The sequence below is a fragment of the Phyllobates terribilis genome, unplaced genomic scaffold (assembly GCF_046119375.1).
Source record: "Phyllobates terribilis strain yellow unplaced genomic scaffold, ASM4611937v1 Scaffold_1__5_contigs__length_1240528914, whole genome shotgun sequence".
In the NCBI taxonomy this organism is placed as follows: Eukaryota; Metazoa; Chordata; class Amphibia; order Anura; family Dendrobatidae; genus Phyllobates; species Phyllobates terribilis.
In genome coordinates, this window is record NW_027362761.1 from 1106636696 (window position 1) to 1106655496 (window position 18801).

General features: G+C 40.5%; 1 protein-coding gene across 7 annotated transcripts in view; it reads right to left on the reverse strand.

Moving 5' to 3' along the window:
• The window catches only part of PCDH7 (protocadherin 7), a 1071285-nt gene extending 1052918 nt beyond the window's left edge, over positions 1-18367 (reverse strand). For 3 of the 7 annotated variants that reach the window (XR_012250635.1, XM_073646352.1, XM_073646367.1), the window contains exon 1: positions 14579-18362. Coding sequence is in view for 6 of the 7 variants with exons in the window: in XM_073646352.1 (XP_073502453.1) it covers positions 14579-17668 (3090 nt within the window). In the remaining variant the exon portion in view is untranslated. Of the gene's footprint in view, positions 1-14578 lie in introns of all 7 variants that reach the window. The other 4 variants (XM_073646324.1, XM_073646342.1, XM_073646314.1 and 1 more) reach the window with 3 other exon arrangements.
• Positions 18368-18801: the final 434 nt, after the last annotated feature.

Sequence of the window (18801 nt, forward strand, 5' to 3'; positions counted from 1 at the left end):
AAACCATAGATGTCCATAAATTATGTGCAATAATGAGAAATGACACAGGGAAAAAGTATGGAACACATGAAGAAAGAGAGGTGAGAAAAAGTCATGGGAAGTCATGACACCAGCTGAAATCTATCAGTAATTAGAAAGCAATCCTGCCACTTAGTGAAAAATAATAGCAGTTGGTTCAACTGATGGACTATAAAAAGATGTCTCATCACCAATGTGCCACTCAAGAAACATCCCATGATGGGTAAAACAAGTGAGCTATCTCAAGACCTTCACAACCTTATGGTTGCAAAAGATACTGATAGCATTGACAGAAACATTTCATAACTACTGAAGGTTCCAGTGAGCACTGTTGGGGCCATAATCCGGAAGTGGGAAGAACATAATTTCATCATAAACTGGCCATGACCGGGTGCTCCCGCAAGATTTCAGACAAAAGAGTGAAAAGAATTATCAGAAGAGTTGTCCAAGAGCCAATGACCACATGTGGAGAACTACGGAAAGACCTGGAATCAGGAGATACAATTTTTTCAAAGAAAACAATAAGTAATGCCCTCAGCCTCCATGGTCTGTATGCACGCTCACTATGCAAGCCTCCATTACTGAACAAAAAGCATGTTTAAGGACGTTTAAAGTTTCCTCAACAACATGTCGACAAGCCTGTGAAATACTGGGAGAAAATAGTCTGTTCAGATGAGACCAAAATTGAACTCTTTGGATGCCATAATACACACCATCCTGCATACTACCCATACTACCAGGATGGAGAACGGACTGCAAAGTATGTCCTATGTGCAACGGTTAAAGGATCTGGGAATGTTTAGCTTACAAAAAGAATGCTAAGTAGCTGTCTACAAATATCTGAAAGGATATCACAATTTAGAGGGATCATCCTTATTCTCATTTGCACATGGAAACACGAGACGCAATGGAATGAAACTGAAAGGGAGAAGATACAGATTAGATTCTAGAAAAAACTTTTTAACAGTGAGGATGATCATGAAGGGAACAGGCTGCCACGAGAGGTGGTGAGTTCTCCTTCAATGGACGTCTTCCAAAAGAGTCTAAACAGACATCTGTCTGAGATGGTTTAGTGAATCTTACATTGAGCAGTGGGTTGGACACGATGACCCTGGAGGTCCATCCAACTCATCATTCTATGATTCTATGAAAATACCATAGCAACAGTGAAGTTTGGAGGTGTAAACATCATGGTGTGGGGCTGTTTTTCAACGGCAAACTTCATGTAATTGAAGGAAGGATGAATGGACAAATATACTGAGACATTCTTGATAAAATTCTGCTGCCATCTACCAGGATGATGCAGATGAAATGAGGGTGGACACAATAGCAAGACAACAATCTCAAACACACAGCCAATGAAACTCTCAAATAATTTCAGAGAAAGAAAATAAAGCTGCTAGAATAGTCCAGCCAATCACATTACCTGAAACTTTATAGAAGGAACTAAAGATCATAGTTCATAGAAATAGCCCACGGGACCTTCAGGATTTGAAGATTGTTTGTGTGGAAGAATGGGCCAAAATCACATCTGAGCAATGTATGTGACTAGTTTCTCCATACAGGAGACGTCTTGAAGTTGTGATCACATACAAAGGCTTTTGTAAGAAGTATTAAATAAATTCCAGTAATCGTGTTCAATACTTTTCCCTGTGCCATTTCTCATTATTACACATAACTTAATTTATGGACATCTTTGGTTTGATTTCTTTGCCTGTGTGGATTGCATGGGTTGTTACCGACATCAAGTTAGAATTTCAGATCAAAACCACCTTTAGAAATTTAGAAATATATTTACTTCGAAAATTGGTGACGAGTTCAATACTTATTTCACCCGCTGTATGTATATATATATATATATATATATATATATATATATATCTTTTATATTTGTGAGATACTCCATTAAGTAGAAGTATTTCAGTAAAAAAGAACAAAAAAAAAAAAAAATACAGAACATTGTGGCTTCTGTATAACATTTTAACTGAAAAGATAAATATTCCCAGACAGCGGCACAGAGAAAAGTATCTATGATCAAGGTTACATGTTGCCATGGCAGACAATACTAAACGGAACACTAAACTAGTCAATTTGGTCAACTTGAACAAATCATTGATATTTGCGTTAAAAAAAAAATTATTTGTGCTGAATGTGATTTTTGTTCCCTCAGATGAACAATGTACAAGGCACAGACAAAAAACGAGAGAACAGATCTTAAAAAACGGATTCAATAAAACAACAGAGAGTCACACTATCTCCCACAAAGACAATTAGTTAATGTAGGTACACGATAACATCACAGGATATGAAAACGTTATCATTGCGAGACAATATTTTATCTCTGCTCAACATGTTCTTGATTAGATATTATGCTGAGAGCAGAAGATGAACACTGAAAAACCAAAATAAACTAAAAGACAATGGGAAAAAAGTAGAGCAAGTCGGGACTTACAAAAATTACCATAAAAAGACATGTAAAAATACATATGTAAATAATATATATAATGTGTATACTATATGTATATATTAGAAAATTGATTTAAAGTATATTAAATACTTAAATACTAATTACTTAATAATTACTTAAAGACCTGGCAAGTACCCTTGAACCTATTGGCTTGTGAAGATAGTTGCTTGCTCAGTTTGGCTAAATTGCCTCTCTCAATCAGCAGAATGACCCTACTGTATGTTGGCCACGTTTTTTTCAACAGTCCTCGCAATGCTGCAAAACCAACCCAATGATCATTATATAATCAAGTTTCTACAAATGGAAAGTTGGGGGAGAGCAAGGGCAATCTAACAACAGGTTCTTCTGTCCAAGGATGGAATTGTGAGGATATGAAGTAGTGCTAAAGGACCTCAATTTTTTATTATTTTTACTTTAAAATGTAGAAAGAAACTGATTGTTTTTACATTAGGATGGACTTTCCCAAATATTGAAAAAACAATCCTGGTACATTTGGGCATCTACTGGAGTGATGAGAATTGAAGTCAACCATGGATGGCTCCATCCAAATGTATATCCATGGAAGATGATGGGAGCCCTGGTTGCCAGCTGGTTCCCAAGGAACTGGAAGGTTGAGGTGATGGCATGATTAATAATTTTACTCAATTTATGCAAGTCAAAGCGTCTCGGGGTCACGTGGACCCATTCATCAGGACAGGTCAAGATTATTATATCAAAATGTGGGCCTTCACTAAGCATGACAATACATTTCTAACTTTACCAGTGGATATGATAATAAGTCAGCTATTTTTATAACTAAATTAGTTATGAACTTTATAATTCTCCATTTTAACCTCCCCACACCACCACCACGTGTGGCCTGACATATAGGCCTTTGTCGATTGAAACGTCATGTACAATACTTACAGTCTATAAGGACCACTGCAATAAAATATTCATGTTTTTCACTATATCCACCTCAGAGTGCTGGATTTATTCTGCAGGGTGTCCCTAAAGTCTGGACACATAGGAATTCTTATTAACTATCATTTTAATTAATTTAATTAACTATAATAGAATTTTGCAAAGCGCATCAAACTTTGCATCTCAAAATGATGGAAATCAAAGTTATTTAATATTCCAATTGAATAAAATGTTGTCAATAAATTTAATTTCTTGAAAATATGCACTATTTTTGCCTATGTGTCCTAACTACTTAACATATCTATCTATCTATCTATCTATCTATCTATCTATCTATCTATCTATCTATCTATCTATCTATCTAATTCTTATCTATCCACTATCTATCTATCTATCTATCTATCTATTTATCCATTATCTATCTATCTACTATACATTGCTATCAATCTATTTATTATTTATGTACAGACCCAGACTGGCCAATGGGGAGCAGGGGGATTCCCTGGTGGGCCCCTGTGCAAGAGTGGGAACGCCATCAAACTACAGATAAAATCAGCATCTTTGCATTCATTTAACAAACTACCCAGTTTACTGTCATATAGAAGTAAAGATGAATTTGTGAATGAGAATAATTAATAATTTCATCTAGCCGAACATTGGGATCCAAGAGTCAATGTTACTGCTGAGCCCTTGGCATACCAGTCCGACTATCTATCGATCTATCATGGGCAGCATGGTGGCTCAGTGGTTAGCACTGCAGCCTTGAAGTCTGGGGTCCTGGGTTCAAATCCCACCAAGGACAACATCTGCAAGGAGTTTGTATGTTCTCTCCGTGTTTGCATGGGCTTCCTTTGAGAACTCCGGTTATCTCCCACACTTCAAAGACATACTGATAGGGAATGTAGATTGTCAGCCCCAATGGGGACAGCAATGATTGTGTATTTAAAGCGCTGCAGAATATGTTGGCACTATATAAAAATAAAGATTATTATTATCTGTCTATGTATCTAACTTTCCCATATCTATCTTTTCATATATCTATTATTTATCTATCTACATGTGCTTCTCACAAAATTAGAATATCATCAAAAAGTTAATTTATTTCAGTTCTTCAATTCAAATAGGGCCCCGATTCATCAAAGCTTTCATGACAGAATTCTAATGTAAAAGCTTTGAAAAGTCACAAAATGTTGCCACAACTCAGAGTTTCATACCGGGACGGGGGGGCAGGATGTCACAACTTGTCTAATTCATGACGAGTGATGGCGTTCTGTATGCCAGAAATCTCACTCTAGTCCCCGACCGGAGTCAGATTTTTGGTGTAGCGCAAGCCGCTCATTAGACGCTCCAGATTTATGAAGAGGCGTGCATCTCTTCATGTTTCAGGAGAGTCAGAATCCACCATGCCCTCGTTCAGAAAATCGCTGGTCCTGATAAATACGGGCCATGGTATTTGTACCAACCCATGTACAAAATGCTGCAGCAATGAGTTTCAAGTTAGTGAGAGTGCTGACATTCATTTCAATTTTTTCTATGTATTGATCTATCTATCTGTTTTTCTATTTATCCATCTATCTATTCATCTGTCTGTCTATCTGTCTATCTATTGTATCTGTCTGTCTGTCTCTGTCTATCTATTTATCTATCTATCAATCTATGTATCTGTCTCTCTGTCTCTGTCTGTCTATCTCTCTAGAAGGTTTGCACCAGCACCACGCTTTAGTACTATAAAATAGGCTATTTTAGCAAAACAAAATAGATCAAAAACAGCATTTATTCCCAATAAAGCTAAATACGCTCCTTGTGCAGCCACTTATGACAATGTTATTAAAATAATTCATTCTGGTTGCATGTAGCAATACCCTTCCAGGCAAGATATCAAGCATATTATTAAAAAAGGCTGACACTACCTGTCATGCACGGGATGTCACATAAGCTTTCAAACAGAAACCACAATTACAAGCTGTATCCTCCCCGGAGCCTCCAGCACATGGGAAATCCTATGGTTAACAGCTATGACATATAACACCAAAGCAGAGAGGCAGACCCAGGGGCGCCGTGCCATGGAGCCACTGAACACCTTCCAGCATTCACCGACACCACATTTATCGGGGCAGAGAATCCAGCAGGTGACGATAGCTGTAAAGTGTGTTGGGTTTTATCAGCTCTTTGACGCCGGCACCGAGATCTTGTCAACTATAGAGCTTAGCATTGGCCTAGCTGCACTAAGCTCTTATCTCAACACATCTTTCTCACAATGACACCATATTAACGCATTTGGTTTCTAAAGACCCTGCGCTGGCAGCGTTCTCATCCCCAGGACTCCCACTGAGATCAGGTATAAAAGATATATTTTCTGTTTGAGAAAATGTCTCAAATATGTGATAGGTGAAGAACATGTACCACCAAACACGTGAAGAATATTTGGGATTTTTTTTTTTTCCATTAGTAGTGACACTTTTGATTTATGTACATTCCACACGATGGCCAACACCTTATACAAATAACTTACATACAAGTCTTAAACTGTATTCGCAAGACTGAAATATGCATTTTTCAATGACACCGACAGAGCTTGAAGGCTACATCATCTGTCCATATGCTGGAAAGTGAACAGTTCACAAGTCACCTTTATTAACCTTCGGACTCATGTAGACGTCAGGGACTTTTAAAGTAAGCAAAAAAAAAAAAATGGTCCGAGTGTCATCAGTGTTTGGTCAGTTTTTACAGTCAGTATTTTATCAGTTATTTTCACTATTGAAAAAGAATAAAAAATAAATTGCAAATCTTCTCCTATCCATTATCCATCCATTGTTAATCCTGGACAGGACATAGATTGTACACTGACGCCATCCGTGTCTTGTGTGTGATTTTCTCTGATCCACAGATTTGTATTAGGATTTTTTGATCCGTGAAGCAGATCAGCCAAACAACACGGACATGTGACCAGCTCCATAGATTATAATGGGTATGTGTTCTATCTGTGAAACCCCCTCATAGAATGCGTACATGAAAACCAGACATCTGAATGACGCCTAAGGCAACGTTCACTTCATGTTTTACGTTACGTTCAAAGGCTCTGTTGGGATTTACGTGCTAACCCCAGCAAAACGGGATTCTGGTTTATTCCTTAATTGGGCCATTAACTATAATGATGCAGACACAGTGTACTCTGTTGTACATCAATTACGGTCGTATGCGACCATTGGAGGCGGACATCAAGACGTAGTCTACTATGTCTTACTGCCCACCTCAACAAGGCCTATATGGCCAAAAATGGTGTACAACAGAGCACACGGTGACTCCATCTGCATCATTATTGTCAATGACCCTATCAGGGCATAAGCCAGAATGCCGTTTTGTCAGGGTTAGCACGTAAAGCCCGATAAACCCACTGAAAGGAAGGTAAACTGTGATGTGAACACAGCCTTAGTAAAAGCAATGACACTTGGGCATACAAGTAGGTGGGCACCAGATACAGTTCTCTTAGGCTTAGACTTTGTTCATACATTCACCTATCTTTTTTGTTTGTCTGTTCGCTTTGGAACAGACAAACGGAACAAATACATGGAAATTAACATGCAGCATGTAGAACTTGTTCTTCTGTTTTAAGAATAAACAACAAACATATAAATCAATGGGACCCGTCTGTTTCTGTTTGACACAGGAATGTCCAGCGCGCTAATTCCATTTATCTGTTAAAATTTGTCGAGGGTAAACAGAACAGATAAGCGGACAGGTGAACAGAGCCCAAAGGTACCCCATCTCAACAACCAAATGAAATAAACCCCAAAAGAATAACTTTTTTTGTTAAGATTAAAAATACACAAATAATAGTGTGTCCATGAATATTCAAAAAAGGGTCAATAATTATAGGCAAGTAAGACTACCCAAAAAATGGGCCAATCAATCAAATTCTCAAGGGGGTGAGGGACGTGTGTTGCCCCATCCCTGACCCTGCCTTGCCATGGAGGTTGGCACCCTAGTATTTCGATGTGGTGCCCCCGCTCAACTTAGACTGTGCCCCATATCAACAACCATCCAACAGTACTAACAAAAGTGTTTGAAATAATAACATACATAACATAATAATAACAACTGTCAAAGAAAACCAGAAAATTAAACCCTGGTTGGTATCTGCATGGACAGCACCTATTTCACACAGTTTTCCAAAATGTATTAACATATTGATCATTGAATTCCTGTTAAATTTGTCCTTGTGTGCACTAGGAGCAGAGAGATGGGAATTGATGTGAGTAAAATCGAAAGAAGGAGGAGAAGAAGAAGGAAAAGGAGGAGAATAAGGAGGAGGAAAAGAAGAAGGAAAAGAAGAAGGAGGAGAATAATAAGAAGGAGAAGAATAAGAAGGAGAAGAAGAAGAAGGAGGAGGAGAAGAAAAAGGAGAAGGAGGAGGAGAAGAAGAAGGAGAAGAAGAAGAAGGAGGAGGAGAAGGCGGAGGAGAAGAAGAAGGAGAAGAAGAAGAACAAGAAGAAGAAGGAAAAGAAGAAGTGGAAACAAAAGTAGAACAAACAAAGAGAAGAAAATGAAGAAGAAACAAAAGAATAATAAGAAAAAAACTAAAGAAAAATAATACTAAGTAAAAAAAGAAGAAAGATCAATAGAAAAAAACAAAAGTATAAGAAACAAGAAAAGAAAAAACAAAAAAAATAAGAAACAAAAGAAGCAAAAAAGAAGAATATACAAAAAATAATATACCCTAGTACTATAATTGAGTTACAGGACCCCATGGTGGTCTTTCTTTATAGAATGCAGGAGAAGGTACAATATCTATCCCCTGCTGCCTTGTTCTTACAGACCTGACACATCTGGAAGCTTTACTGGTGGAGGACATTATCCTGCCATCTACTGAAGACACATTCACCGGATTGTTATATTATACAGGCTTAGACCACCCAATGTTAAAGCTAAATAAGCGCTGTCGTTTTGTCTCCCAGTCACACATGCTGCAGCGGTGATGTCACTGTCAGACAGACCAACACGGACGCTCACAACAGAACCTAAACTATTACTAATCTGGATTATTTCAGCTCCAAAATCCCACTCATTCTAATATAATTTCAAGGAAACTTCTAAAAATGAGAAAAACATGATATTGATAGCAGAATGATGAATATCTAGTTGCTCACACCGCCCTCTAAATGCCATAATGAGCTATATATTTACATTTTGAGACAACTGGAGGAAAATGACGGTTACATAATACATGAGTAGTACAAAATATGAGGCAAGTCCAAATAGATGTTACTCACCACCAAAGAGTTCACAGGCAAAACCCATAGCAATTAATGAGATGTTTCACTTATTCTGCTTTCTATAGTTTTCTAAGACATAATTGTTGAGGGTTTATGGTAGAGTAAATTAATACCAAGTTTACATGTAACCTTCATATGATAACTTAGTAACCTCAAAGAGAATTACATTCTCATTATCACTGCAAAGAACATACGGGAGGGAGTCTGGTGGGACCGGGGACAATCTTTTCTTAGAACTCTACATTGTGTCAATTCTCTGTTATTCATACTGGAAATGTATCAATAAATTGACAACTTGCTCCACCACTCCTTTTTGTCAATTAAAGGGGTTGTCCACCATTGGACAACCCTTTATGAACATCCCCAAACTGTTGGGTGAAATAAAGGAAAAATGCATATTGATCTGCTGGACCAGCACAGTTGTTCCGTGCACGAGATTGCCAAGGAACACAAGGCTCAGCACGGAAAAGTGGTGCTGGTCCAGGAGATAGGAATGCATTCTTTTTTATTTAGGTAGCACATTGGTGACAGTCATAAGGAGTTCTTTCAGTAGTGAACCTACGTAGTGTGACATTGTATAATGCTGATGAGTAGGAGTTTACCCTATTAAGGAGGGGAATGGTCAATTGCCAATTTATTCATACATTTACAGGAGGAATAACAGAGGCATTAGACAATGCAGAGTTCTAAGAAATTAGATGATTCAGAATTATTATGTCTTGGAGAATATAAGTATTTACTAAACAGACACATCACTGACCTAGCATGAGCTGACAGGTCTCCCTTAAAGGGGTTGTCCACTTTGAAAAAAAGGGATTTTAAAATGTATGTAAAATAGCAAAGTATACTAGTAACTCATGAATTTCAAGAGTGACCAGTCTCCGATATCAGCATCAGTACCAGATCCCAACTCAATTGGCTCATTTCAATAACTAAGCCCGACCTCTTCTAGGTTCCAGACTGTGTAAGGGTAGAGAAGGGGGCTGGCATAGGAATTGAAATAAGCCTGGCAGCCAGCTCCCTTTGTTAGCTGAAGGATAAGATAGCTTGCTATTTTTCACACATTTAAAGATCATTTTTCAAAGTGGACGAGCCCTTTAATTGCATGATCCGATTGTCGTTTGTGTATGATATATATTTTGACCGCCGACATACACATCTTCTTTGACTGCCCTGTACCGTTCATTTGGAAGATGCAGCTAGGAGCCGTCCGCGTTACTAAATAACACAACCTCGAAGACCATGCACATTAATATAACAGATGAACTGACAAAAAGCATTTGCTCTTGACTCGGTATTTTTCCTATTTGCTTAATAATTGCATGAAACATTAAGATCACTTACTGTTTCATCATTAAATTTGTGCTGTGCACTAAAAGGACAGGGTCAATATTCCCCTGTCTAGAGAACGTACCACTTGTCTGTGGGCCGCAGACCTTTTCCGTCTAAGTCATATATAATCCTCAAAGCGGGGCTGATGCGGAGTCCACACTCCCTATGGGATTCTGTTCATTAGTGCTCTCTGTTCGTGGAGCAGCATAATAATCAGGGTCATGGGCCCAAATAAAAAGGTAAAAGTCAACAAATTGAATTTAAAGAGTTACATATCATCCGCACACGTGCGCCCGTGTCAGAAATGTTTTCCCTTTGCTCCAATTAGGGGTTAGAGGTTATTGGACAAGGATGAATGGAGCGAGGGGGTATTAGCACAATTGAGTTCTATGGATACACTGGCGTCCTAATTATACTGGCACTCGTAAAAAGTTTGGTGACACTTGTCATTCATCAAGGTGTAGCAGAGCTGACTGCCAGGTATTAGGATGTCATATTCCGCATGTAGTCCCATCTCGTCATCATCAATCACAAGCTCTGCAGCCCCAAGGGTTTAAAGGCAAATACGACCCCACTCCATACACAACTAGTAAAAGGACGGGGGGCACATCACAAAGTAAATAACGCGGATGTCTGTGCCCATGATATTGTGGAGCGCTCGTGTGCTGCAGCCGGAGGACACTGAATCTTCTCAGCTCAGATTGCAGGTGCCGGATTCTTTTACAAATATTTGTGTAAAAGGCTCTAATACACGATATTGTAAATGGAAACGATTTTCCTGACCCCTGATATTGTGGTCAATAAGATGTATCACTTACTTAGTCTAATTACACTAATGGCAGGAGGTATCAGCTTCCACCGCTACTACACAGGTCAAAGCCAAAGTAAGTGTATATGTGCCTATTCATTTAACCGCCATACCTCTGTATTTAATATGGTGAGAGCAGATGACGCACATACACCCCGGCCGAAATATAATAGTAGGGAGATCAACTATGCAAGAAAATCACCCTTCTATCTTCTCTGTATTACATGACAAATAAGTAGATAAATGGATAGATAGATAGATAGATAGATCACAAGACAGATAGATGATAGAGAGATGGATAGATATATGGATAGATAGATAGATAGATAGATAGATCACAAGACAGATAGATGATAGAGAGATGGATAGATATATAGAGAGATAGATAGATCACAAGACAGATAGATGATAGATGGATAGATGGATAGATAGATAGATAGATAGATAGATAGATCACAAGACAGATAGATAGATAGATAGATAGATAGATAGATACAAGACAGATAGATAGATAGATGATAGATAGATAGATAGATAGATAGATCACAAGACAGATGATAGATAGATGGATAGATAGATAGATAGACTGATAGATAATAGCTAGATAGATATATGAATAGATATAAAGATAGATAGATAATAGATAGATATATGGATAGATGAATAGATAGATAGATAATAGGTAGACAGATAAAAAATGAAGCATTATAAGCAACAAACATGCAGGTATAGATGCCAAGTCACAAGTTGCAACCCATCAACCTATGGTATATAAAAAAGCAAAGAAAGTGGGGCTCACTCAATAGAAAATGCCATACAAATAAATTGTTTCTTTATTGGCCCATGGAATTTGCTGTTTGCTATTGAGTGATCCCCACTTTCTTTGCTTAGACAGATATGGGATAGATAGATAGAAAGATAGATAGATAGATAGATAGATAGATAGAGAGATATGGACTAGATAGATAGATAGATAGATAGACATTTTCCCAATAATATTAGTTGATCCCTGTCCAGATGGTTAATTTATATTTTTTTTACACAACTAAATAAAGTAATGAAACCCTGAGTCACTAAACTACATTCACTAATGTGCAGCTTAAAGCTCCAATTGATACAATGTGTCGGAATGAAAGGGAAGTTTCTCTACTTCTGGGCAGGCATGATACATAATGACAAGGATGTACAAAGCGTCATTCTTTTGCTATTATTAACACAGAGAAAATAAACTTTCAAGTCCAGAAAAATGTGATCACAAGTCAATTTGAGCCTATTATGATGATATATGGCTGCCTATTACCAAAATAAACATTGCCCTTTAAAAAAGAACAAAGTTTCTTCTAGCAACCTGGCAGACTTCAGAGGGGGGCTGTCCAAACATATTAAATCAACATGTCACATGCTCAGCTAATATGTATGAGCCAGGCTTTATTCCAGCATCATGTATATTATGTATCATTGTAATGTATAGAATGGAGCATAGCCCTTCTCTGCAGTGAGTGACTTACCATCCGAGCATCATGGCTCAGTCACTGACACATTTCTGGCTACTATTGTGCCTTGTTGCTACAGCAGACAAATGCGGCATACCAAGTGTGCCTTTGTCTGCCTGTTGCCAGATATAAAAACAAATGTCTAGCCTAGAACCAATGGTAGGGTTGAAAGAGTAGACTTTCAGGACAATGTAATACAAAACACACACTGGCAAGAAAAACAGAGCATCAGACAGACATTATTAGCCATGCAGTGCTACAAAGAGGATAGCAGGCTGCAAGTCAGCAGTGCCATGCTGGAAATGCCAAAGAAAAGTGTGATGACCGGTAAGGTGCACATCAAGAGTCGGAGGTGTCACAAGTCTAAGAAATATATAATATATATATATATATATATATATATATATATATATATATATACATATATATACAGAGCAAAAAATGTTTTATTATTTTGTGAGGTTTTCAAGCCTACATTGCACCCAAAGGGTAAAATAATTGATTTTTAAATATTATAGAAATTTAAAAAGTTTAAAAGGAGTTGCCTCAGTATAGATATTGGTGGCATCTATCGAGGATATGACACCAGATTGGGGATCCCACCAATGTGACCCCTGCCGATCACTAGAATAAAACAGTAATAGTGAAATAAAATGCCACTTTATCCCCTCTACGTGATTTATTCGAGGTGGTCGCATGATCGACCATTGACTGTGATGGACCAACCATATGGCCAGGGAAGAAAGCTTGAGTAGAACCGTTATGAGGCAAAATGGCATGATGCCTTTCTACCCTTCCAAAATGTCACCAATAACAGTACTGACACAACCCCTTTAAACAGGTTCATAACACATCAACACTATATGTGAAAGGTAAACTTAAAACATCTTGTACTAGTCCATAACCCAATATCACAAAAAATGGGTTAAAATGGGTTATTCGTAATAGTAAAAAAATGTAAAAAAAAAAGTTATTGTATAAAGGAATTTTATATAGGCCCAAATTAAAACATGGGTCAAAACTGCTCTTTACTAAGACCCATGGCAGAAGAAAGAGTTAAAGCTCCTTCAGTCAGTAGTTAGGCATGTTGGTAATGGCAACACAAGGGTTAATTGATTCCCTTCCAATATCATTAAAGCAGATCCTCCATTTATGATGCAACTACTTTTCATAAGCACCCTGAGACTGTGGATCTAATGAAAACTCTAGTTGATATGATGTCACCATCAGATAGCTGAGCACAAACCTTTCCATTAGTGGCATCAGCCTGCAGAGCTATTGCCAGTCTTTGCAAGTCACCACTGTGTTACATTCTATTGGCTGCTGTGCTGTTCAGTGCTAGTGAAATGACAGAGTTCAGATGGAGAGTAGCAAGCTAACCAAATGCTGCATTAACATTAGATAAATTAGTTTCACCTTTACATGCTACTGTAAAATGCAAAACCAGCCAGTGCACACCAGCCGAAATGTAATCACTTTGCAGTGTTGGGTGAATCAAGCCATAAGAATTGCAAATACATGATAAGACAAATATTTATACAAGTGCGGTTATAAATATGAATATATAAATATACATTGATTTCTGTATTCATATTCAAAAGTCAAGAAGGCAACAAGCACAAAGCAAGCACAACAGTATATAGTTATACGTGTGTGTATTTACATACACCCATATAGCTCTATATATACACACGTATACACATACACATATATGTACAGTTAGAATAGATAGGCATTTGCATGTATACAATACATGTACAGTATATATATATATAAATATATATATATATATATATATATATAGAGAGCGAAAGAGAGAATTTACTTATGTATGTGTATGTATAATATATATTATGTATATTTTCACCCATTCTGGATATATATATATATATATATATATATATATATTATATATATATATACAGAATGGGCGCATGTCTCCCCAAGGAAAGTGGCAAAGTTTCCTATCAGAGATATAAAAATCCAAAAAAGGAGGTAGCACATCCAAAAGAGTGAAAAGTAAGGATCCTTTATTCACCTATTCACCTGCTTGAGAAAAGCTCCCTCCATACATAAGAGCTGAAACGGAGTCAGTGTTAGTGGATAAAAGATCCCCAATTGTTCTCTATTTGGGATGTGCTGCCTCTCTCTCTCTATATATATATATATATATATATGTGTGTGTTGTTGTGTTTGTGGTGCACTTGTTGACTTTTTAACCCTTACACATCACAGTGATGCCATTCCGGCATCCATCATTACATTGCTCATTGACATAGCTTACCTGTTTGCTGTACTTGTTATTGGTCTGACAACTGTACTCAGAACAATGGTCTGATCCAATTGAGATGTTGTCTCCAGCTCCTACAAAAGTGTTGGCTGGTGGTAAATCTTGCACAGCCTGGTGTTTTTTCCCAGCAGTAGGTGACTGAGGATGAAGCTGCACAGTAGGAAGTGGAGAACTAGATTTGTAATGCCTTGCCAGGTCAGGACTACCAGGACCTCCATTTACAGTTCTGTATCTTCCCATGCTGGGGCTGTCTGACAGCTTTTCATTGACACTGTCATATCTCTGCCCGTTTGGCTTTGAAGCTTCCACTGTCACTATGCTGCTATATAATGCCTGTTTAGATTTTTTATTTTTCTTGTCTTTTTTGGGTTTCTTAGACTTGTCATGCTGTTGGGGGGTGAAGAAGTCCTCGTGGTCTTTCTTGCCAGCTTCATATCCATTTTTACTTTTGGCCCTACAATAACGTACCATCACCACCGCTAGAATGATTAGTATGACAGTCATGATCCCAGCCACAACACCAATCACTATGCTAAGTCTCTGCTTGCTCATTTCATAGCTGGGATCACCAGCAATATCCTGGCTTAATGGGATGTGCAAACTTCTGGCAATTTGGGAATCAACAACTGAGGCATTGGACACAGTCTCATTAATAAACACATGTACCAGAGCAGTGGTGGACTGGGATGGTTGCCCACTGTCATTCACCTGGACCACTAACCTGTGCAGGCCATAGTGTTTCGAGGTCAGCTTGCCAACTAGTGACACCATTCCACTGGCTGGGTTGATTTCAAAGAGCTTAAAGGGATTTCCTCCTACAATGCTGTAATTCAGATCTGCGTTGACACCAGAGTCTGTGTCAGTAGCCACCACAGTGGCAACCACTGTCCTGACACCGCTGGTTGGGGAGACAACAGCATAGGAACTATTGATGGGGCTAGTGATGATTGGGGCATTGTCGTTCTCATCCATCACAAAAAGTGACACTGTGGCAGTAGCAGATCTAGGAGGATCCCCACCATCCACTGCTTTAACTTTGAAGGTGTATGAGGTTTGCTGCTCCATATCAAATGACACAGTAGAACATATAGTGCCGGTATTGTTTTCTATAGAAAAGATGCCATTATCTTCCTCTATAAACAAACTCATCTCTGCATTGCGACCTTTGTCAGAATCCATCACTGTCACCATCCCAACCGGGCTGTTGGGTTGTAAGTTTTCCTTGACGTAAAAATTGAAGACATCCTGCATAAACTTGGGGTCATTGTCGTTCCTATCAGCTACTTGCACTACCACTGTGGCAGTGCCCTGCATGATGGTGGGAAGACCCTTGTCTTTGGCAACAACTTTAAATTCATACCTGTCAGTCTGCTCCCTATCTAAGACTATGTTGGCTGTTATATCTCCTGTGTCTGGGTGAATGGAGAATACCCCAGCCACAGACTGCTCCAAGGAATAGGCAATCTCAGCATTCTTCCCACTGTCTGCATCTGTGGCGATAACTGTAGCCACCCTCTCCCCAGGCACATTGTTCTCAGGAAAGGCTACCTCCACCACAGTTTGGCTGAACACTGGGGGGTTGTCATTAGTGTCCACCACCTTAACCAGTAGGGAGTTATTACTGGACAAGCTGGGGCTACCAGAGTCCACAGCTACTATGATGACATTGTACTCCTTGACGTTCTCATAGTCCAAGGGGGCTGAAGTATGCAAGAAATACTTCTTCTTGTTCTGATCCCCCTCACTATCACTGGCAGGCTTGAGCTGGAAGGGGACATCTCCCACCACAGTGCAGGTCACTACTCCATTCTCCCCTTGGTCCCTATCAGACACCTGGACTAATGCTATGGGGGTGTCCACCAGGACGTCTTCAGCCACACTAGCCATGCCATCCTTCACTGGGATCCTACCGATCTTCCTGATGTCTATTAGGGGCACATTGTCGTTCTCATCCTTGATGTTGAGGATCACAGTGGCCTTGTCACTTTTGGGGGGTTGTCCCCTGTCTCTGGCCATGACAGTGAACCTCAGCTGATTCACCTCCTCTCGGTCTATCCTATGCAGGACACTCAACCACCCCGAGTTCTCATCCAGCCTGAGTAACCTCCTTACCGACTCAGTCGCTGCCCCGAAAACGTATTCGATCTGCCCGTTCACCCCCACGTCGTAGTCGGTCGCTTTAAGCTGCAGGATGGGGGTCCCGGGAGCGCTGTTCTCGGCGAGATCCGCTTCGTACACGCTTTTCTCAAAACGGGGACTGTTATCGTTCACATCGGTAATGAGCACCCTGAGGATGGACTGGGACGATCTCGGCTGTTCTCCCCCATCTCTTACCCGCAGGGTCAGCTCGTAGGAGTCCCTCTGCTCCCGGTCCAGAGCCCCCTTCACTATGAGCTGGGGCTGCTTCTCTCCATCAGAAGTATCCGCCACCTGCAGTTCAAACACGCTGCTCCGGCTATCCGTCTCCATCCGTCTTTTGCCCGGGTAGAGGGCGCTATCGCCAGTCTCCAACCGACCACCTGATCGTCTACCCGACATGAACAAACTCTCCCCGGCGTCCTGGATCAACTCATAGCGCTCGATCCCGTTCCGGCCAAAGTCCCTATCAGTGGCGGTGGGCAGCAGGTAGAGGGTCCCCACCGGCCGGTTCTCCTCCACGGTAAGAGTCAGCACGGGGGACGGGAAGGTCGGAGTGTTGTCGTTAATGTCCAGGATGACCACCCGACCCTCAAACAACTCCACCCAGCTCTGAGAAGGTCCGATCACCGACACCTCAAAGTCTATGAAGCACTCGTTCTCATCGAAGATCATCTGGCACTGCGGCAGCTTCTCCCGATCTATCCGGCGCTCGGTAGTGCTCAGCTCGCCGGTCATGTTGTCGATCTTGAAATAATCGGAGCCGGATTCCAGGCTGAAGGTCACCTCCCCAGAGCCGGTAACGATGCCGATATCTGAAGCCACATTCCCGATCCTGATGTCTGGTTGTCCTTCCTCCGCCAAGCGGTACTTTAACAGCTGCTTGGAGGCTGCCAGGGTGAGAGATACCCTGAGCAAGAACAGGCACCAGCCCCACACAGTCCTCATGTCTCCAGAGCTGGTGGTGGTCGTGAAGCTGCTGAGATGTGACGAGTCGGACTTGTACGATCCCAGCACAAAGTTACCCGCTCATAGCGCCCTGCTCCTCCACACTCAGTCCACGGGACAGCGATCTCCAGACGATCGGTGGACGATCTCAGCTGGTGACTCCTGCTCCAGTTTTGTATTATTCCACCATAGGCAGGATGCTTGGATGAAAGGCTGATCTCATGTACAACACCAGCAGAAATCCTCTCACTATATCCCGGCGTGATCCAGCAAAGTTCTTGGACGGAGCTGGTGCAGAAGGTGGCACCGGAGTTAGTGGCAGAGCCGCAGTTGGTGCTGGGCTACCTGCATTTGCTCTGCATGTGTTAGCAATATGTATCTGCAGCCCTGTGAACGATTCACAAATGATATTGCAGAGTCTTTCCCCTCCCCTTACTCTCCTCCCCCTTCTCCTTCTCCTTCCTCCTCTTCTTCTTGTCCCAATGCAGGTAACCAGAGCTGAACTTGATCCTGCAGTTCAGAGGTGAGGAACGAGCCTGTCTGCAGGGCGATGATTGCTTTCATTAAAGGGAAAAGGATGCGAGGCAGTCCCAGGTGTATGGAGCCCACATCAGGGGAGCAAAGGGGTGCGCAGTCAGCGGCGGCAGCGCGTGCTGCTGGAGAGCTGGTGAGCTGACTATGGAAGGGAGACCATCAGCACGGTCATTATAAGGCAGGAGGAGGAGGAGGGGGCAGCAAGTTTGTCCAAAGTGCCCAGGAGCTGGGAGTCTCTCCTGACGCAGCAGTGATACAAGTCATAGACGGATCCACTCAGCTCTCACCCACACATGGGAGGAAGGAAGGATGGAGCAGACACTGCACACTCACACTCACACTGCACACTCACTGCTGCTATTCCCCGGGCTGCAAGGCTCAGAGAAATCCATGTGACAAGACAGGGAAACCTATAGATCATGGGCAGCACATTTCTATCCATGCCATAGACTGACTCTAATGTAGAAGAAATGGACTCCGAGAAGGAAAGAAGAATGAAGGAATAGCTATGGATGGATAGATAATTGATAGATGGCTGGATGGATAGATAGACTTTAATAAAATAAATAAATAAATGGATGAATAAAAGTATAGACAGA